The 22908-nt window shown below is 44.5% G+C and overlaps 1 protein-coding gene across 1 annotated transcript in view; it reads right to left on the minus strand.

Moving 5' to 3' along the window:
* Positions 1-1549: 1549 nt before the first annotated feature.
* The window catches only part of SMYD4 (SET and MYND domain containing 4), a 51728-nt gene continuing 30369 nt past the window's right edge, over positions 1550-22908 (minus strand). Inside the window, exons 6-11 of the mRNA XM_045986225.1 lie at positions 7254-7445; positions 6683-6846; positions 4624-4756; positions 3686-3802; positions 3352-3475; positions 1550-2242 (exon numbers count right to left, since the gene is read on the minus strand). Of these exons, the coding sequence (XP_045842181.1) occupies positions 2107-2242; positions 3352-3475; positions 3686-3802; positions 4624-4756; positions 6683-6846; positions 7254-7445 (866 nt within the window). The 3' untranslated portion in view covers positions 1550-2106. The remainder of the gene's footprint in view (positions 2243-3351; positions 3476-3685; positions 3803-4623; positions 4757-6682; positions 6847-7253; positions 7446-22908) is intronic.

Consider the following 22908-nt stretch of genomic DNA (forward strand, 5'->3'; position numbering starts at 1 on the left):
CTATACTTATAGCCTGGGTCTCTCTCTAAACTCTGCAGAAAGTCACCACTTAAAAGAGCTTGTAGTTACCGTCACGGTATAATGCAGGGCCGGAGTCTCTGCTGTGGTAGTGTTTATGCACAGGGGCCACTAATCTCCAAGCGGGCATCTCCTGCCCCCACAATCAGTAAATCAGTATTTTTTTAAATAAAAAAAAAATACCCCAAGGTTTGATTTAAGATTTATTTTATTTTAGAGACAGAGAGAGACAGAACACGAGCAGGAGGGGCAGAGGGAGAGACAGAATCTCAAGCAGACGTCAGGCTGAGTGTGAAGCCTGACTTGGGGCCTGATCTCAGGACCCAGAGACCACGTCCTGAGCCGAAACCAAGAGTCGGCTGTTAACTGACTGCACCGTCCCAGATGCCCCCCCAAACTTTAGCTTTTATTTTTACTTATTTATTTTAAGTTTTCACTTATTCATTTGACAGAAAGAGCACAAGCAGAGGGAGCGGCAGGCAGAGGGAGAGGGTGAAGCAGGCTCCCCAGCGAGCAGGGAGCCAGACGCCGGGCTCGATCCTAACCCCGGGATCGCGACTTGAGCCGAAGGCAGACACCCAACCGGCTAGTCACCCAGGCGCCCCAAAATTTTAGCTTTTCATGCAAGCACAGCTATCCCCCTAGTCAAGCTAATGTCACCTGACAACACAAGCTAACACATGGGCAGATAGGAGAGGTAATTTGTAACTTAAGGAAATGTTTCATAAAGCATTTAAGGAAAGCTCCCAAGTACACCTAAAATGGAAACGTGATATGTGAAAATTCTAAACACATTCATTTTAGGGGAGCATGCCTATTTTACAGACTATAACACGACCTTTTTTTAGGAACACGAAACACGACAAGTGTTTGGGACAGAATATAGAACTGTCCTCAGGACTAAATTTTCAAGAAGAAAAATTTATCTCCACGAAAAAAAAAAAAATCTCACTGGCCACTGCACCTTGCCACAGGGAATGAGTAGAAAGAAGAATTAAATGAGCTTCCGCCTGACCTTCATTCACATGTTTGAATGTAAGCTGTGTTCTAAACACTCAAGTTTCCTGAAAAGCCCCCGCCAGACATCTTGAGGCTATTCATTTCCTGCCTGTAAGGCTGAGGCTAGCAGCGGGGACTTCCTGGGCAGACTTGGGGGCGGGGGTCAAGCTCTCAAAGCATCATGGATCTAATGTTCCTTTCCACTAACTCACTGGACCCACTTGGTCCCGGACCGTGACACGGCAACCTGGCTTTAAAACAGAGTGTCTCCCAGCCTTCTGGCCGGGACGGAAGTCTAGACTACTGCTCTACACATCCAGGCAGAAAAGAGCTATCACCTCTCCCTCTGTCGCTCAAGTCTGAACCCATAAGCAGCAATGCCAATGCTCTCGGGCACCTTCTGAAGACACCCCCAAGTGGCTCAGGACTCCTGCAGTTGGATTTCCCTTCCCAGCCTGGGGAGGTCCGGCAGAAGGGAGTCTCTTTTCAGGAGAAAGGAGGCCCGCATGTCATTATCATAAGCTTGATTGTATTAGTGTTTGGTCAGGAGGTCTGCCAAGGGTACAGAAGGAGAGGCAGATAATAAAGACTAGAAAACTGGTAGGAGACAAATTTAAAGTTGCCATCCCAGGAAGAGACTACCTAACAAAAAAGTGGCCCCATACTTCTTTCTCTACTCACAATTTACACTGTACTAGTTTTAACAAAGGATTCAAGAAAGCTAGCTACCACACATGAAATGGTGTCTCTAGAGGTAAGGAGCCTCAGTGATTTCTTGCTTAATAATTATTTTTCAATTACAACACAACTACTAAGAGCATAAGTGCCCAGTGGAGTGGTACGTAACATTTCATTACTACTAGAAACCACAGGAATGTTCCAGGAAACAGATGATCATCATTTAGTGAGGTGGAGTCTCGCCAAAAGCCCAGGCTAACATCCAGATGCCTGCAGATCAGCTAAAATCCCTTTAAAGGGCTTAGGCTCTCCAGACACTAGTTTTACATCTTTCCTGGAAACTGGGAGTTTTTACGGGAGGGTAGTTAACTATCTGAAGAAAACCTTGGGATCCTACACTGAAGGCCCCAGTTAGATGGGTGGCGAGTCCAATAAGCAAGATTTCATCTTCTGTAGCTCCTGGATCTCGTCACTGCAAGGGCCATAGTGCACCAGCAGAACCTTTTCGGCCCTCTCAATTGTGTTCAGTGCTTCTGGGATCGCAAACCTGAACCGAAGGAGGTAAAAGGAGTGAATCCACTCATTCAGTCAAGCAAACATTATTCAAGGGCCTACTCCCACCCTGTGAAGCATACAAAGTCGACGAAGATCAGTTTGTCTTCAAGGATCTCACACTCTAGAAGGGTAGGGGAGAGACTCTCACAAGCACACTGCAAGGCAGAGTTTGAAAACAAAGTGATGAGAGAAAGCAGGACGATTCTAAGGTCCTGAGAAACAGGCAAATCTCAAAGGGTTCCATCGGGGATTTATCCCAGGGTTTACTCAGGAGTCTTCACCTTCAGGTAACCAAGCCCACCCCAGACCTGACTGCAGCCCCGTTCTCTTGACCCCGTGGGAGACCTCTCCGTCTCGGGTGTCAGGCTCGCAGATCATTCACAATCTTAGAATCGAGCTTCAAACAATGCCTCGCCCTCAAGTACACCACTGGCAGTGTTATCAAGGCTGGGAGGAAGTAATGCGTCTCGAAACAGGGCCTCCCCACCATCTCAGTGGCAAAAATGCATGACATCCGCATAGACTGTTCTTTCCTTGAAACCTTCAAAGCAGGGTTTCTCCTGACACTGCTGATAGTTTGGGCCGGATAACTGCTAGCTGTGGGGGGCTGTCCTGTGCACCGCGGGATGTTTAACAGCCTCTCTGGCCTCCGCCCTTGATATGACAACCAAAAAATGTCTCCAGACATCGCCAAATGTCCCCTGGGAGCAAAATTACTCCTGGTTGAAAACAACTGCTTTAAGAGGAACAGGATGGGGGAAGGAAGGGCCCCTGGAGTTGAAGGTGCTGAGAACGAGGGCGGTGAGGGAGGCGTGAGGAAGTAGAAGGCTGAGGAGAGCCACCAGGATGCGGGTGGTGAGGCCATATGGCAACTGCTCCCTAGGAATGTCCCTTCAGTGCTAAGAGCTTTCCCTATACCTCTCAGGAGGAAATTCTAGAGCTTCCAGTTTATCAGCAAAACAGAAGGAAAGGAGTTTTCCTAAAGGGGAGATAGAGAAGTTTCCGCGTGCTTAAAAGCGCCACAGGAGAAAAGGAATGCTGAAGAGCCTAATAAAAGAATGTGTGGCCCAGAGGGCATTAGGAAACCAGAGAAAGACTTACCCATTGAAAAAGAGCTGGGCCAGTTTGAAGAGCTCGTGGCCCATTTCAACACTGGATGGCCCATGCTGAGCCTCAACCACTTGGAGACTCTTCTGCAGATGGGCCGCTGACTTCTGCCAGTCTCCTGCAGAGAAACGAGAAATCTGGTTCCAGAAGAGAACCACAGTCAACTGTGGCTGAACATTTTCAGGGTGAGGAAAGTTCAGTGGAAGGGGAGGACAGCTTCAGCTCCAAGACTGAGAGGTGACCGACCAGATGAGGCTGGGCTCAGGACCAAACACACGAGGCACACGTGGTCTTTGCAGCAGAAAATGAAGACAGACACGTGCCATACCTAAGGCAGCGTAGGCCTGGGCCAGGGCATCCTCCATTTCGCCTACCACGCTGTGTTCTGGTGACAGGAAGCTCTCGGCATCGTGTCGGCACCCCAACAACAGCTGAATGGCTTGCTCTATCAAAGCAAAGGAAGGTGGCCTCATTACCACATAGACCCAGTCCTAGAGACGAGAACCCAGCTCTTAAGTTCCATACTGGCTGGGCTGAATGCAGAAACCCCACTTTGTCCCCTTGTTGTGACGGACCCAGAGTGTTTGTTCCCATAAAGCTGTTGTTCTCTCACAGTTTCTCTTTCAGCAGAAGAGGTGCGAGGTGAGGCCTCCCTACACGGACCCTGGGTTTCCAACTTCAAGTGGCCTAGATTCCACTTACGATCATCATATCTCTCGACTTAGAAATCTAAGTTTAAGGTCAACTTTCACAATGTTGGGTAAATAAATCTCTATGACGTCAAATTCTAAGCCAGAGTTTGCAAGGATAATGTGGAGTTCCACAAGCCTCTCTGAAAACAGCAGGATGCTTCTGTCCTCTGGGCGCAGGCTCCACTGCTCCCAAGAGAGGAGGCTCTGAGGAGAGCAGAGCAATCTCTCGAGGAAATTAGGCCATTAGGCCCTGGAATTAAAATAAATGACACCGAACTTCAGGAACTGCACAAAGATCACGGATGTCAGAGATAACCCTTTAGTCATCATGGGGTACTTGATGTCTCTGCTGCCCAAGAGAACAACAGCTTAAATCATCTGGCCCTTTTCAAGGACACAGCACAAACTCAGGCGGTTCGGGCTGTCTCACTGGCCTGCGCAGCCATCTTGTGGCTGGCACGGGGATAATTACATGTAATTGTTCAGTCACCAGGGCGGATCCTCAAGTCCAAGGTGAGCCCAGAATAAATACAAAGGGAGGGGCTGGAGGACCAAAGCAGGGAGCAAGTCTCACCTAGTTGACCGTTTCCGAGAAGCTTCCGGGCACCCCCAACCTGGCGCTGAAGGTCCTGTACCCGGGAGATGAGGTGATCCCTGCTGACCGATTCCATACAGGACGTGCTGTCACAGCTCAGAACATCACCTCCCTGTGAAAGCCAGTTTTGTCTTTATTTCTGTACCCCAGTCGGTTAGCAACACCGCATGTGTTTTACATTACAGGGTCACTCTGCAGTTTCCAACCCTATGGGGCAAAGAGATGCCCTAATAATACACCACGACCAAAGCCTGACTCAGTTGGGTTTGACGCAACAACTCTAATGAAAGCCGTAGGCGATCCCTCCCTGAGATTTAATTTTTGCAGATTAAACTGGCATAGGTCAGAGTTTCCTTCCGTCTCTATACCCCTCTCCTGGGTCTGTTTGGGTCCAGAACTTTGGATGACAGACAGATTTGCAGTGATTACGAAGAAGTCATCAGAGTATAGAGTCGTTGAATCACTCTGTTATGCACCCGAAATTAATGTGACATTGTGTGCCAATGATACTTCCATTAAAAAAAAAAGCAAAAGCCGGGGCGCCTGGTGGCTTATTCAGTTAAGCATCCAACTCTTTGGTGCCCTGCACTGGGCTCTGTGCTCAGTGCAGAGTCTGCTGGGCATTCTCTCTCCCTTTCCCTCTGCCCCCCCCCACTAGTGCTCTCTCTAAAATAAATAAATAGGGGCGCCTGGGTGGCTCAGTTGGTTAACTGCCTGCTTTTGGATCAGGTCATGATCCCAGGGTCCTGGGGTCGATTCCTGCATCGGGCGTCTTCCTCAGCGGGGAGTCTGCTTCTCCCTCTGCCTGCCTCTCCTGGCTGCCACTCCCCCTGCTTGTGTGTGTGCACTCGCTCTCTGTCGACAAATAAATAAAATCTTAAAAAAATTTATATTAAAAAAAATAAAGCAAAAGTCATAGGAAAACCAATAGGAAGAGATGCCAGGAGAGGCCTCCCCACATCTGACCTTATGTTTGTAACTTCAGCTTTACAACACGACCAGCTCTACATTACACTTACGGCTCCCCAAAGAATACCATCTCCTCGGCAGAGGAGAAAATCTTTGAGGTGGACTTCGGCTATTTTTTATTTTGTATTTATTCATTTATTTATTTTTAATTTGGGGGCAGAGAGGCAAAGAGAGAGGGAGAAAGAGATTCTGAAGCAGGTTCCACGACCAGCATGGAGCCCCACGTTGGGGCTCGATCCCAGGACCCTGAGATCGCGACCTGGGCTGAAATAAAGAGTCGGACGCTCAACCAGCTACACCACCGAGGTACCCCATTTGCTGTTTTTTAAATGCCAGTGTCTAGACCCTCATTTGGCAATGGCAACGTGGTTTCTCCTGAGGATCCTCTCCCACCCTCCCATAGCCAGTGCCTGGTGGCCTGGGTGGGGGGAGGCGGCCATGTGGCTTGTATCTGACCCATTCCTCTGGGCCAAACGGCTGGAGGACAACAATGTGAGTCTGATTTGCCACCAGCCACGGGTATCAGGTCAATGAAATGCCATAAAATTTTTGCCCAGACTGCTGTTAGAGGAGCACACATCTAGCCTCCCAAGCCAGAGGCTGTGAGGCTGGATATCTTGCCACCACCAGAGGAAGTCTGTCTGGGCTGAGAAAGCAGAGTTGAGGGAGGCAGAGAGAAACTGGGTCTCGGTGGCATTATCTGAGCCCCTGGATCTCTGATTATCCCCCGTGTGTGTTCCCCAATAAGAGAAGAAAGTGAAAAAAAAAAAGTCGTTAGCCGAAATATCCTCGTCCTGGGACCTTTCAGTGATATACTTGGGCAAATAACTTCTCAGGTCTTCCCCCACCCCAGACTGGTTCAGGGGGATTTTCTGTTATCTGCGAGACACAGGGGCCTAGATCCAGCCTCTCCTGTGGTTCCGGGGAGGGGTAACCAATGTGCGGGCAAGATGGGCTGAAGGGGAAGACACTGCGGCTCTCAGCCTCTCCTGAAGATGTACGGCCTCCGGGCTGGATGACGGACCAGCTCCAGCAAACGTGGAGAGGGGAAGGGAGGAGAGAGCTTCACCTGCAGGAGCGCTCCGCAGCGGCCGCAACAGAACGCCTCCCAGCGGGGCCCAACGGCAGCTCTGTGCTTCTCCTTCTGACACACCGGGCAGCTGCAGTCAAAGAAGTACTGAGCCCTCAGCTTCTGCTGCCTGTCGGCGACGGCCATCCTGCTGTGGTGAGGCCCTGCGGAGAAACCACACTTGGCCGCTGTTGAAGGCAAGGCAGAGTCAAGCACTACTTACAAAAACTTCAGCTCAGCAGGGGCGATTCTCCATCATGCGATGAGTACCCTTACTCGAACATTCGTGGCACTAGATAGAGAAATAAGCTTCCAAGCTGCAAGGGAAAAAAAACCCCTAAAGCTATTCTTAGCCCGTTTTTTGGAAGAGGAAGTTTATGGGATTAAGCAGGGAGATACATGATAGCTTAGACACAACAGGGCCAAGGAAGGAGGCCAGGAGGTTCCCCCCCCCTGTTTTTTTTGGCCTCAGTGTGTACTGCCTTCACCTGTCCGGGGGTTTGCTCGTTCTCATTGGCCCTGTCCTTTCCTGCCAGAGAAGCGTGGCCCGTGATGAGGAGGGAGGGCTCACCATAGCAGTGCAGGATCTCTTGCCCTTTTGCAATCCTCTCTGATGCCCGGACGGTGGCCACGGTGCTAATGAAGGACATGCTGGTGTTGGGGCTGCAGGAATGGTTCAGGAGGCTGACAACGGGGAAGATGCCTGTTGCAAGGCGGACCTGCCTGCTGTTGGTGACGTTGGTCTCTTCAGATCCTGAAAGCGCTACAGGAAAAAGGACAAATGTGTCAGGACATTAGTCTTGGCCTCGCCGTCCATCCCTCAGAAGATGAGCTGGGCCACTGGGCCTGAAGCCCATCTGAGTCAGAGCTCCGTAGCCGGATCCAATAGACATCAGATGGAACATGACTCACAGCAAACCCTCGTCCCCAGGAAGCAAAGCAAATGAACACATGAAAAGTCCACCGGAATCCTGGAACCTAACCACTGTGTCTCAATTCCAGAAAAAATCCAAAGATTAGAATGTATTAAATAATAATAATAAAAAAGGAACTGTCAGTCGGGAGCCTTCTAGATGGACAGTTTCATAATGTTCACCAGGACACAGAAATCAGAGTACCTGCTGAGGTTATTTCCCAAAGGCTTCTGTAGTTGAAGCTGCTTTTGTGTAACTGGTCTTTGGTTAGTTAATAGAATAAGTAACCTAATTGTTCTCCCAAACTAAGTAGGTTTATATTTTTAAAAATCATATTTCTTAAGCTTACCTGGTTCCTTGAGCCGTCTGTCCCAACGTGGTGGGAAATCAGTCAGCAGCAGTTGTCATTGAAAAAAACCTCTTTGGGGGCGCCTGGGTGGCTCAGTGGGTTAAGAGTCTGCCTTGGGCTCAGGTCATGATCCCAGGATCCTGGGATTGAGCCCCACATCGGTCTCCCTGCTCAGCGAGGAGCCTGCTTCTCCCTCACCTTTGCCCCTCTCCAGTGTTCATACTCTGTCTCTCTCTCTCTTGCTCTCAAAAATAAATAAAAAAAATATTTGGGGAAAAAACAAAAAAAACTAAAACCTCTGTGAAAGGGCCCTACTCAAGACAGTCTCATGTCCCAAACAATCTCTTCTTAGAAACACAATTAAACGGCAATTTAACAACATGATTGAAAACTGGGAAGGAAGGAAAAGGCCTTCAAGCAGTGCACCAAAGCTCCCACACTTAGATTTATAGATGAGGAGGTCTGTATCCTCTCATGCAGTCCTATTTGCTCTTATTTTAGCCATGGTTTTAACTAGCTTGGTTATTCAGTTCCTCAGCCCAGAGCAGTCGAGAAACAGAACTAATAAGAGGCAGGTTTTCTGACAATGGCAAAAGAGACAGGATGACAGACAGGAGAGGGAGGCAGAAAACTTACATAAGAATAACAGCCTCAGGGCAAACAAAAACACTAGTACCACTCAAGCTTTACACTGTGACACTTCTCTTAACTAGAGGTTCCCAGACTGATGGCCTATTGAGTGGGTTTTGTAATAGCCAAACCTACCCATCTCAGGGAGAAGGATGCACAAGATAGATAACCTTGGGCATCCAGAAAGGCTTAGCCTTGGTAGGAAGCACGAGGAAACTGTATTTTCTTTCTTTTTAAAGACTTATTTATTTATTTGACAGAGAACACAAGTAGGCAGAGAGGCAGGCAGAGAGAGAGGAGGAAGCAGGCTCCCTGATGAGCAGAGAGCCCGATGCAGGGCTCGATCCAGGGCTCGATCCCAAGGACCTTTGGGATCATGACTTGAGCCGAAGGCAGAGGCTTTAACCCACTGAGCCACCCAGGTGCCCCAAGGAAACTGTATTTTCAACAGAACTGGTTGAAATCTGAATGATTCTCATACTTCAGAGGGAAGCTTTCAGTTTTCTGCATAACTGAAAAGCTGTCAGCTAATTGTCCCAACACTGTGTATGCCAGGAATTTCAACACACCAATCACCAAAGAACTGAAGCAGTCGAGGGACAAATGCAATGAATAAAGAAAATATCAGGAACCACCATGTGGAAATGTTCTAGAAAGGAAAACATTAAATACAGGAATCATGTTGCCTCTCTGCAGACCATTCTATTATCTGTTGCTATGGAGGACGAGAATAGAACAAGTCAATAAAATTCACAGGGAATCCAAATGACTCAATTGGAGTCAACAGTCTCAAAAATTGTATTGAAATCTCTCATCAGAGCTGCTCGTAAGTATTCGGCAGATTTTAGTTTACCCTCCCTTCCCCCCGTCCAATGCCTACCTTCTGGTGTATGTGCTAATGAGCAGTGAAAATGCTAAAAGGTAGGCAGCAGGAAGGAGCAGTACAGGGCACGAACAGTTTGTAGTCTGAATAATCAGCCTCTGCATAATTAAAAGTTGACTTGCATTCCCAACTACTGATAACTGGCAAGCTGTATTGGAACAGTTGTTAAAATTTTCCCAGAAAAAAATTATCACAATACAGTGGGTAATGTCAGCTTCGTGAATTATTTATAGATGATTCTCTAACATAAGTAGGCCCAGGAACTGAGTGGGGTGAATATTTATGTCAGAGTTGAGTCTCTAATTATTTCTAAAAATTAAGTATTGACTTAAAAAGTTATCCAATATTGGGAACAGGTGGTAGGTAATAGGGAGGGCACGTTTTGCATGGAGCACTGGGTGTTGTGCAAAAACAATGAATACTGTTACGCTGAAAAAAGAAATAAATTAAAAAAAAAGTTATCCAATATTTTGCATTAGTCATCTGTTAGCAGAGATAATGGGAAGTAAGAATATATATGTACCTTATCAACCAAATTTAGTATGTGACATTTTGTGTATAAAACAAAAACAAAAACAGAAAGGGAGCGATTCTTTATTTTACTAAAAGGGTACCTTGATGATATCCCTTAGTGTATTTAAAATGGATTCAAGGGGCACTGGGGGGTCCCAGTCAGTTAAGTGTCTGACTCTAGATTTCGGCTCAGGTCATGATCTCAAGGTTGTGAGATCAGGCCTTGTGTTGGGCTCCACTCCCAGCAGAGTCTGCTCTCCCTCTCCCTCTGCCTCTCCCCTCATGTGTTCCCTCTCTCCCTCTCTCTCCAATATATACATAAATCTTAAAAAAAAAAAAAAATGGATGGGCATCTGGGTGGCTCAGTTGGGTAAGCAACTGTCTTCAGCTCAGGTCATGATCCTGGAGTCCCAGGATCGAATCCCGCATCAGGCACCTTGCTCTCCCTCTGCCCTCTCCCCTCTCATGCTCTCTCTTATTCACTCTCTCTCTCTGTCAAATAAATAAAATCTTTTAAAAAATAGCTCATTAACTCTTAAAAAAATGGGATTCAAGTACAGGAAAAAAGATCCATTCACAATACTTTCAGAATATACCTATCCTGGTAGATATTTTGTAACACAAGAAATTTGTGTGTATGTCACACAAATAATCAACCACACAAACTGAAGGTAGATTCCTTGGCTGCTGAAGAGTGAAAGCAAAGGCCAGTGAACTAATCTGAACCTACATAGAACCTCATTAAGCCTTGTAATGAAGCCAGATACATCACAAATCTGCCATTCCCTCTGAGATAGAACCATACGGACAAAGGTCTACAATATCATCAAGGGCTAGTTCTGTGCCTTAAGATTTATACCAAAGAAAGGTTTCTGAGGAACTTTGATTAAATAGTATTTATGCAAAGATAATAACATACACTTTCATCAGTTTCAGTCAAAGTATATCCTAGTTAATGCCTGAACCCTTCTGTGCTGGTAATGAAAGACCTGCTAATGAGATGCCATAAGAACACTAACGGGGATGTGTTGGAACCCCAAAGAAATAATAAAAAGGGATATACCAAGATTAGAAATATGAGCCAACTAAAACAAACCAGATAGGATTCAAAACTGAGAGCGAACAGGGGCTCCTGGGTGGCTCAGTGGGTTAAAGCCTCTGCCTTCAACTCAGGTCATGATCCCAGGGTCCTGGGATTGAGCCCCACATCGGACTCTCTGCTCAACAGGGAGCCTGCTTCCTTCTCTCTCTCTCTGCCTGACTCTCTGCCTGCTTGTGATCTGTCAAATAAATAAATAAAATCTTAAAAAAAAAAAACAAAAAAAAAAACCTGAAAGCGAACATTGCTGGTAGGAGTGTAACTGGTGTAACTTTCCTGCAGGGCAATTTTGCAGTATTTATCAAGTGCCTTAAAAATGTTCTTATGGGGGTGCCTGGGTAGCTCAATTGTTAAGCATCTGCCTTCGGCTCAGGTCATGATCCCGGAATCCTGGGACTGAGCACCACCACATCAGACTCCCTGCTCAGCAGGAAGCCTGCTTCTCCCTCTACCATACCCCCTGCTTGTGTTCCCTCTCTCTCACTGTTTCTCTCTGTCAAATAAATAAATAAAATCTTTAAAAAAAAAAAAAAAAAGTTCTTGTAAGGGGTCCTGGGTGGCTCAGTCAGTTGGGCTTCCAAGTCCAAATTTCAGCTCAGGTCATGATCCTGGTGTCATGATCAAGCCCCACCTCGGCCCCACTTGAATCTGCTTGAGCTTCTCTCTCCCTCTGCCCCTCTCCCAGCTCGTGCACTCCTGAACACATGCTCTTTCTCTCTCAAATAAATAAAGCTTCAAAAATTTTAAATGTTCACATTTAAAATGTTCACATTTTAAAAAGTTCCTATTGTTTTAATTACTTTTAGTATTTAGAAAACTAGTTAAAATTATAAAAGGAGTACATGGTAGTCAGAAAAAAAATTACAAAGTAAAAATTATAAAGAAAATAAGTCATCTGTGAACCTATCAGCCAGTACAATACTTTGGGGCATTTTTTTCTAGGCCTCTGTCCAGTCTTATGTATGAAATTCCCATGTGATACACAGAGCAATTTTTAAGTTACTTCTTTTTTAAAAAAATTTTAAAATATTTATTTAAAAGATTTTATTTGGGGCACCTGGGTGGCTCAGTGGGTTGAGCCGCTGCCTTCGGCTCAGGTCATGATCTCAGGGTCCTGGGATCGAGTCCCGCATCGGGCTCTCTGCTCAGCGGGGAGCCTGCTTCCCTCTCTCTCTCTCTGCCTGCCTCTCTATCTACTTGTGATGTCTCTCTGTCAAATAAATAAATAAAATCTTTAAAAAAAAAAAAAAAAGATTTTATTTATTTGACAGATAGAGATCACAAGTAGGCAGAAAGGCAGGCAGAGAGAGGAGAAAGCAGGCCTCCTGTGGAGCAGGGAGCCCGATGTGGGGCTCGAACCCAGGACCCTGGGATCATGACCTGAGCCGAAGGCAGAGGCTTTAACCCACTGAGCCACCCAGGTGCCCCTGTAAGTTACTTCTTTTCACTTAACACATTATGGCCATTTCCTTATTTTCTAACTTAAAATGTATATTATAGCTTAAAAAAAAAAAAAAAAGAGAAGAAGAAGGCAACACAGCAACCCTGCCAATGTGATAGGGAAAAATGGTATCTTGTTTTAAGTACAGGAGGGGCTAAACATGACCATATTTACTACTGCTTTGATAAAAGGCTTACTTCTATACCTTTTTAACAGCCTTTTAAGGATATAATTTATCTACCATAAAATTCACTTATTTTAAGTGCAGTAATTCATTATATTCTGTAGGAAATTCATATAAGTTGTGCAACCATTATCACAACCTAGTTTTAGATTTTCACCACTATTGTATATGTTTAAAGACTGACTTTAAGAGCTGCATAGTTGCTAGAAATGTTCTCTCATTTTGCTATTTTCATTTTAGTTGATGGGCTTTTTCTCCCCTGGGGCTGGTTTGCTTTTTTTCGGGTACCTGCATGGCTTCTCGTTAAGCGTCCAACTCTTGACTTTGTCTCAGGTCATGATCTCCGGGTGTGAGATTGAGCCCTCACTACTGGGGAGTCAGCTTGTGATTCTTTCCTTCTGCCCTTCCCCCCACTTGCATGTGCACCCCTGCTCTCTACGGTGAATAAATAAGTCTTTAAAAACAAACAAAAACAACTATTTCATGTGCTTACAATGCTCTGTGCCAGCAACTCTGCCCAGAGTTTGGCTACACATGTTTTCTGCTGGTCTTTCCTGGGATTATTCAATTATTGCATTCATCTAGCATATGGTCTTTTTTTTTTTTAAAGATTTTATTTATGTATTTATTAGAGTGAGAGAGAGAGAGAGAGCACAAGCAGGCAGAGTGGCAGGTAGAGGCAGAGGGAGAAGCAGGCTCCCCATGGAGCAAGGAGCCCAATGCGGGACTTGATCCCAAGACACTGGGATCATGACCTGAGCCAAAGGCAGCCGCTTAACCAACTGAGCCACCCAGGCGTCCCGCATACGGTCTTTTAAAAAATATATTTTATTTATTTATTTGACAGAGAGAGACACAGCAAGAGAGGGAACACAAGCAGGGGGAGCTGGAGAGGGAGAAGCGGGCAGGCAGGGGGCTTAGGGGGAGAGGGTGAAGCAGATTCCCCAGACTCCCTGTAAGCAGGGAGCCCAATGAGGGGCTCGATCCCAGGACCCTGGGACCATGACCTGATCGGAAGGCAGACGCTTAACAACTGAGCCACCCAGGCGCCCTAGCATATGGTCTTTTACCCTCAAGAAGGCTAGACTTAAAAAAACAAAGAAGGCTAACCTATGCTTGTTCATATGGCTATACACCATCATTCCAAGAAAACGACATGGAAGCCACAAGGCCTCTTAAAGCCTAGACTCCAGAGTCACACAAGGTCACTTCTACTGCATTCCAAGGGTCAAAGTAAGTTACAGGGCTGGCCCAGATTCAAGGGCAGAGAAAACAGACTCTACCTCTTGACTGGAGAAAAAGCAATATGAAGTCGCAAAAGGGCAAACATAACAGGGGTGGGTGAAATTGTTGGGGTCATCTTTGCAAACAATCTTCCCCAGAGGCCTGGAGGTTCATCCAGTCCTCTCATTATCCATAGGAGGATACTGAATGAAATTTCTCTGACATCAGCAGTAGCAACAGCTTTCGAGATACATCTCCTGAGGCAAGGGAAACAAAAGCAAAAATAAACTACTGGGACTACATCAAAATACAGCTTTTGCACAGCAAAGTAAATAACCAACAAAACTACAAGGCAACCTTCTAAACAGGAGGAGGTATCTGCAAATGACAGATCTGATAAAGGTTAGTATCCAAACTATATAGAGAACTGATACAACTCAACATCCAAAAAACAAATAATCCAATTAAAAACGGGAAGAAGACAAGAGCAGACATTTCTCCAAAGAAGACATCCAGATGGCCAACAGATACATGAAAAGATGCTCAACATCACTCATCATCAGGGAGATGCAAATCAAAACCTCATACCTCTCTGAGTGGCTACAATAAAAAACTCAGGGAACAATAACGTTGGCGAGAATGAGGAGAGAAAGAAACCCTCGTGCACTGTCGGTGGGAATGCAAACTGGTGTTTCCACTGTGAAGACACCTGGGAATTTCCCCAAAAAGTTACAAAAAGAACTATCCTATGACCCAGTAATCGTACTGCTGGGTATTGACCCAAGGAATACGAAAATTGGAAGGGATATATGCGCCTTTATGTTCTTTGTTGTAGCATTATTTACAATAGTTAAACTATGGGAACAGCCCAAGAGTCCACTGACCAGATGAATGGATAAAGAAGATGTGGTCTATATACAACGTAGTATTACTGAGCCATTAAAAATACCATGTGATTTCACTCATATGTGGAAAGTGAGAAACAAAACAAGGGGTGCCTGGGTGTTTCAGTTGGTTAAGTGTCTGCCTTTGGCTCAGGACATGATCCCAGCATCCTGGGATTGAACCCTGCTCTGGGCTCCTTGCTCAGAGAGGATCCTGCTTCTCCCTCTGCCCCTCTCCCCACTTGTGCTCTCTCTCAAATAAAAAATAAAAAATTAAAAAAAAAAAAAGAAAGAAACAAATGAGCAAGGAAAAAAAGAGAAAGAGAGAGACAAGCCAAGAAACAGACTCTTAAAGATGGAGAATAAACTGATGGTGACCAGAGGGGAGATGGGTGTGGAGATGGGGGTAATAGGTGATGGGGAGTACTGAATAATGTATATAATTGCTGAATTATATATATTATATATTGTACACCTGAAACTAATATAACATTGTCGGGCGCCTGGGTAGCTCAGTTGGTTAAGCGACTGCCTTTGGCTCAGGTCATGATCCTGGAGTCCAGGGGTCAAATCCCACATCAGGTTCCCTGCTCAATGGAGAGTCCGCTTCTCCCTCTGACCTTACGCCCTGTTGTGCACACTCTCTCTCTCAAATATTTATCAAATAAATAAATAAGATCTTTAAAATAACATTGTCAACTACACTGGTATTAAAAAAAAAAAAGTATACTAAGTGAGGCACACAGAAAGGTTAAGCAATTTGAGTTCATATGGAGAGTTAGCGGTTAGAATCAATGGAGTGGAAACCCAGGCCTGTTGCCTCCCAGTCCCATATTTTCATTCCTTCAAGGATCTCTTCCACCCACATTCTCTGTCTTCTTTGGTGATTATAGTGTTCTTGATATTTGGTCTTTAGGTTAAATCTAGCTATCTTTTAATTACTTAAATTGGATATTCTATGCTTTAAAGAGTTTCTCTCACCCTAAGACCATGTAAGTGTTCACTTATCTTTTCCTAGATATGTGATGGTTTAATGTTTCCCTGTTTAACTTTTGAATGATTTGGAGAATTTAACACTTTTAGAGGACTATCTTATCAGTACCATCCTGTCTTTCATTACTGTAGCTTAATGCTGGTATGAAATCTGATGGTACCAAGCCCCTTCAGGACTGTTCTATTTATTATTATTGGCGCACCTGGGAGTCTCAGTTGGTTAAGCCACTGACTCTTAATTTTGGGCTCAGGTCCTGATCTCAGGGTCCTGAGATAGGGCCCTGCCTCCAGCTTCAGCTCTAGGCACAAGTCTGCTTGAGATGCTCTCTCTCCCTACCCCCCAACGCTCACTCTCTCTCACTAAATAAAATCTTTAAAAAATATATATTATTTTTATTGAACAGGTTACAGAAGAGATGTAGTTAAAAAGAGCATAGCAAACATCCTCATCAGGCTCCTCTGATTCTTCTTTCTTTGCCTCCATCGCCTTCTCAGTGGGGGCAGCAGCGGTGCTAGGATCCCCCCGATGCTGGGACGGCTCCACCAGGGCCTTCATTGCTAATGGGACTCTTGGTCTTGACGCTGGCCAAGGCCTTTGCAAACAAGCGGGGCGGGGCTGGACATTTACACCAGGGACTCTCTAGGAGGACACTGATGGTAGCCTTGGTGAGCGCCACCTGGTCCTGCGGGATGAGCTCAGGGAGGGAGGGTGTGGGCTTCCGAGTTAAAGGATTCAGTACTCTTACAAAATGACTATTCTCACCACTTACTCAAGATGAACTTTAGCATCAGTGTTCATTTCCATGAAAAATCCAATTGTGATTTCATGTGGAACTGCATTGCATGGGCTGGGGGAATGCAGGGTAACTGCCATTTTTAGTTTTCAGTGTTTCCATCTCAGAATATGGTCTGTCTCTTACCCGAACCTATGTATCCCTCCAAGTTAACATATGTTTGCATTTCTGGATGAAACCCTTCTTGGTCATCTCTAGGCATTCCTTCAATAAACTGCTGGATGTGGTATGGCAGTGATTTTCTCAGGATTCCTACAGTGATATTCACAAGTGAGACTAATCTATAGTTCTTATCCTTGGCTTTGCAAAATGAATGGGAAAGGACTCCAGGTTCCCCCATGCCCTGGAACACTTTATATTGTATAAAAATGATCTGTTCTTTGAAAGATATTTTTTGTTTTATTAAAAAATGTGACTACGGATGCCTGGATGGCTCAGAAGGTTAAGGATTTGTCTTCGGCTCCGGTTGTGATCTCAGGGTCCTCGGATCAAGCCCCGTGCCAGGCTCCCAGCTCAGCGTGGAGTCTGCTTCTCCCTCTCCTCCTGCCTCTCCTGCTTGTGCTCTCTCTTTCTCCTAAGTGAATACTTAAAATCTTTTTTTTTTTTAAATGTGGCTAAATATGGTCCTTAGAAGTTTTAAAGAACTTACATGGAAAAGAGCGGGTCTGGCTTCTTTTTATGCATATATGTGTATATATATATCTCTAAGATTTTATTTATTTGTCAGAGAGAGACAGAGAGAGCACAGGCAGGAGGAGCCATAGAAGGAGAGGGAGAAGCAGACTCCCTGCTAAGCAGGGAGCCCAATGAGGGGCTCGATCCCAGGACCCTGAGATCATGACCTGAGCAGAAGGCAGACACTTTAACTGACTGAGCCACCCAGGCGTTCCTGGAGATATTTTGATAATCTTTAATTTCTTCCACAATCACTGGATATTTGAAGTGTTCTCTTCCTGAGAAAATGTAGGAAATTTGTGTTTTCTACTTAATGTTTTTATTATTTATTTATTTATTTTTTAAAGATTTTATTTATTTGACAGACAGAGACCACAAGCAGGCAGAGAGAGAGGAAGGGAAGCAAGCTCCCTGCTGAGCAGAGAGCCCCATGCGGGGCTGGATCCCAGGACCCCGGGATCATGACCTGAGCCGAAGGCAGAGGCTCCAACCCACTGAGCCACCCAGGGACCCCTCTACTTAATGTTTTAAAATTTAAGAGTCTAAAATGGTATTAAATACTTGCTTAAAATTTAAAAATTAATTTATATTATTGGCTATACTCCTTCATTGCTCCTAATTTTGTGGGCTTTTTTCCTTTTTACTAAATAGCTAGCTTAATTAGCTTTGCCAAATCTCTGTCTCTATCAGGAGTCTATATACTGTAACCTGTTGGCCAAATCCTGTGGGCTGCCTGTTCTTGTAGAGCATAGTCTAAGAAATGCTTTTACTTTTTAAGCCGTTGGAAAAAAATGAAAAGAACCATGCTCACTATGTGAATTCTAAGAAATCAAATTTCAGAGTCCATCATGAAGTGCTCCTGGAACCCGGCCACACAATCATTTTCTGCATTGTCAATGGCGACTTTGGTGCTGCAACAGCAGAGCTGAGTCAGAGACACCATGGCCTGCAAAGCCTAAAATATTTACTGTCTGGTCCTTTACAGAAAAAGTTTACTGAACCCTGTGATGAGAACAAAGACAAAAGAAAAGTAAGTAAAATTAAATTTCCTTACAACTTGCAGCCCACTGACAAATACTTGAGGCAGGCAGTGTACGACAATCCTCAAGGAGTTCACAAATGCCTTAACGTTAAAGCTTTCCTAGAGGCAAAAAGCAACCTTAGCTTGACAACAGCCAGACTTCCAGGATTCTCTCTCACTCTCTGCCTCTGCCTGCCCCCGCCATCCCATGCATGTGCACATGAGCTCGCACTCTCAGTAAATGAAAGCTTATTTGAAGACTTTATATATTTATTTGACAGCCACAGCCACAGAGGGAACACAGCAGGGGGAGCAGCAAGCAGAGGGAGAAGCAGGCTTCCTGCTGAGCAGGGGAACTGATGAGGGGCTTGATCCCAGGACTCTGGGATCATGACCTGAGCCAGAAGCAGACGCTTAACCAACTGAGCCACCCAGGTGTCCCTGAAATCTTAATTTAAAAAAATTATTTATTTATTTGAGAGAGAGAGTGAGAAAGAGCACATGAGCAGGGGCAGAGGGAGAGGAAGAGGGAGAAGCAGGCTCCCCCTGATGTGGAACTTGTTCCCAGGACTCCGGGATCACAGCATACGCTTAACTGGCTGAACCACCCAGATACCGCTAAATGAAATCTTTAAAATAAATAAATAACTGAATAAAAATACATACATGGGAGAAAAGGACGACTAAAAGCAAAAATACCAAAATCTTAACAGTAATCAATTCTGAAGGTAGAAGTATGGGTGACTGCTACCTTCTTCTTTGAACTTTCACTACAGTTTTAAAATTAAAAACACTGATTCACACAGTAACATTATTCTAGTAAATTTTTAAAATGGATTGGGGGAGGGGCGCCTGGGTGGCTCAGTTGGTTAGGCGATTGCCTTCAGCTCAGGTCATGATCCCAGAGTCCTGGGATCGAGTCCCACATCAGGCTCCCTGCTCCACGGGGAGTCTGCTTCTCCCTCTGCCCTTCTCCTCTCTCATGCTCTTTCTCACTGTCTCTCTCTCAAATAAATAAATAAAATCTTAAAAAAAAAAAAATGGATTGGGGGAACCTGGGTGGCTCCGTCAGTTGAGTGTCCAACTCTTGGCTTCAGCTCAGGTCGTGATCTTGGGGTTGTGAGTCAAGCCCCTCGTTGGGCTCAGAGGTCTGCTTGAGGTTCTCTTCTCCCTCTCCTTCTGCCCCTCCTGCTCATGACACATACTCTCTCTCTCTCTCTAAAAGTAAATAAAGAAATCTTTAAAATGGATTGTATGCCTTTCCCATTATTCTAGTTTTCCTTAACACATGAAAATCCTTTCGGAAACTTCCTTATCTCTACCCAACCAACTTAAAAGTATATAATCAATCACTACTCACAACCCCAGTGCAGCTCTTTCTGCTCATGGGTCCTATTCCATGCTTTAACAAAAGCACCTTTTGCACTGAAAATGTCTCAGGAGTTCTTTCTGACCATTTGCTCCTGAAACACAACCCATCACCGTGGTCTAATGCACACAAGTTTTGATGGATGTATGTACTGAATGCCACAGTATATTAGTTATCTTGGCTTCAAGATCTTTATTTTTGAGGGGCGCCTGGGTGGCTCAGTGGGTTAAAGCCTCTGCCTTCGGCTCAGGTCATGATCCCAGGGTACTGGGATCAAGCCCCACATCGGGCTCTCTGCTCAGCGGGGAGCCTGCTTCCCTTCCTCTCTCTTTGCCTACTTGTGATCTCTGTCTGTCAAATAAATAAATAAAATCTTTAAAAAAAATCTTTATTTTTGATATATTTGATCAAAATCAGAGTGGTATATTAAAGTTTCTCACAACTATGGTGTTTTTGCTAGTCTTTCCTGGTATACTTAATAATTTTTGCTTTGTAGTCACAATCTCTATGTTTCTGAGAGCTAAGATTGATGTATTTCAGTGTGGAAAGTGTCCTATAAAAAAATAAAATTCCTTCTTTTTATTAGGTACCTTGGGTACCTAACCTTAATATTTCATATTAATTCCAATACCCTGATTTGCTTGTGATTCCCAACATGTCTTACCCAAACACTTTGTGTTACATTTGTAAACAGAGTATAGCTGGATAAAAAAAATTTTTTTTTTTAACCAATTCTGAAAGATTCATTTCACTTTATCATCTTGTTGCTCAGTGAACTGGTTTTTATTTAAAAAATTTTTATTTTAAAGATTTTATTTATTTATTTGACAGAGAGATAGCACAGGCAGGGGGAGCGGCAGGCAGAGGGAGGGGGAGAAGCAGGCTCCCTGTCAGAGCAGGGAGCCCGACATGGAGCTCGATCCCAGGACTCTGGGATTATGACCTGGGTGGAAGACACTTAACTGATGGAGTGATCCAGGTGCCCCTCAGTGAACTAGTTTTTATGTTTTTTTAAAATTTATTTTTTTAGAAGATTTTATTTGACAGAGAGAGATCATAAGGAGGCAAAGAAGCAGGCAGAGAGGAGGAAGGAGGCTCCCTGCCGAGCAGAGAGTCTGATGCGGGGCTCAATCCCAGGACCCTGAGATCATGACCTGAGCCAAATGCAGAGGCTTAACCCACTGAGCCACCCAGGCGCCCCTGAATCAATGTTTTTAATTTTAAAACTGTAGTAGAAGTTCAAAGAAGAAGGTAGCAGTAACCCATATTTTTACTTTCAGAATTGATTACAGTTAAGATTCTGGTATTTTTGCTTTTAGACTTTTTTTTTCCTCCTATGTATATGTTTTAATTAGTTATTTATTTTTTTAAGCGTACACTTCTTTTTTTTTTTTAAAGATTTTATTTATTTATTTGACAGGGAAAGATCACAAGCAGGCAGAGAGACAGGCAGAGAGAGAGGAGGAAGCAGGCTCCCTGCCGAGCAGAGAGCCAGATGTGGGACTCGATCCCAGGACCCTGAGATCATGACCTGAGCTGAAAGCAGCGGCTTAACCCACTGAGCCACCCAGGCACCCTCTATTTTTTTTTTTTTTTAAAGATTTTATTTGGCAGAGAGAGAGAGTGAGCACAAGTAGGGGGAGCAGCAGGCAGAGGGAGAGGGAGAAGAAACAGGCTCCTGGTGCAGCTTGGCAGATGCTCAATGACTGAGCCACCCAGGTATCCCTAGTTATTTACTTTAAAGATTTCATTTATTTATTTAGTTTGAGAGAGAGCTAGAGAGAGAGCATGCACACATGCACACTAGTGGGGCAGGGAGGGGCAGAGGTAGGGGGAGAGAGAGAGACTTTCAATCAGACTCGTGCTGAGCAGGGAGTTCAACCTGGGGGTCGATCTCATAATCCTGAGATCATGACCTGAGCCGATATCGAGTTAGATGCTTAACCGACTGAGTCACCCAGGTGTCCCTCTTTGTATATATTTTTAAAACATAAGGAATAAATTGTACATAAAATATAGAGCCTGACAGGTAAAGCCAAAGTCTCCAATCCTCGTTCCATCACTCCAGGTAGCCGGTACCATGCTATGAATCTATTTCCCTCGTCCTTATTAGCCACAGAACATATAGGTATTCCTGGTTATATATACATTTACTATCCAAAAGTTTATTCTCAACAATTTGTGAAAAATTTTACCCGAAACTTGCTATGCAAATAAAAACCTGACTATAATGATATGTCATGCACCTGGAGCAAAAACATTTAGGCTAAGATTCTTTGACAGTTATGGACAGGTCACTGGAGGGAAGCAGACAGAAGTCTCCTTTGGTGCCCATGGCTTGGCCATTCTGCCACAGGGATTTAGCCTGCTATTGTTTATCTGGACAGTAGTTTCTATAGTTTTCAGAGCTCCGGGCATTTGTATCTTTTTTGTATGTTCTATTAAGTACTTTAGAGACAAGACACAATAAAATCAGGAGTCAGTAATTTTCTGCCACTATAATCTGGAAGCCCCACATACTGTTTTTTTTTTACATTCACAAAAACAAAAATATATGAAAATAATATTTTTTAAAATGCCAGTGAATGTACCCAAGGGAAAACATAATTCCGGAAAAACACCCAACGGATGTATTTTAGAAGGTAGCAATGGCTCAAAGAAGCCAATGGAAGCAGAGGAGAGAAGGGAGACTGGCTTGCAATGGGATTTCCTAGCATTATAGGATGAAGCCAGGGCTATTCTGGGGGTGTTCCATGTGCTTCAGGATGGGGAAGACAGTCTTCCTCCAAAACACTTCTCGTGAAACGCCTACACACCATATAACTTGGCAGCGGCATTAAAATTAAAGATAAAAACATACATATAAAAGGTTGATGAAATTCTAGATTACCTAATGTGAGAAGATCAAAAGAGCTAAGCATGCATAGCTTCCTAAAGCCACATTTACATCAGTCTGTCTATAAATCTTAGGTTTAGGTAATATTCAATTTTTCCCCCTCAACAGAGTTAATTAGAAATTTGAGAAAGGTATAATGACTTAATTGAATTGAAAGACATTATCTGCTAAAATGGAGATCACACAATAGAAGTACCAGAAACACTGTTTCTTTTCTATAATATCTGTTGTTAGTACAGTGTCACTCATGACATGTACACTGGCCACATCCAACCTCTCCATCTACCTTAAATAGCCTTGTCTGTAGGACCCGGTTCAGGACCTACAGTCTAGGCTGTTCTGTGTCTAGAGGCCGCC

Source organism: Meles meles, chromosome 18 (assembly GCF_922984935.1).
Source record: "Meles meles chromosome 18, mMelMel3.1 paternal haplotype, whole genome shotgun sequence".
NCBI lineage: Eukaryota > Metazoa > Chordata > Mammalia > Carnivora > Mustelidae > Meles > Meles meles.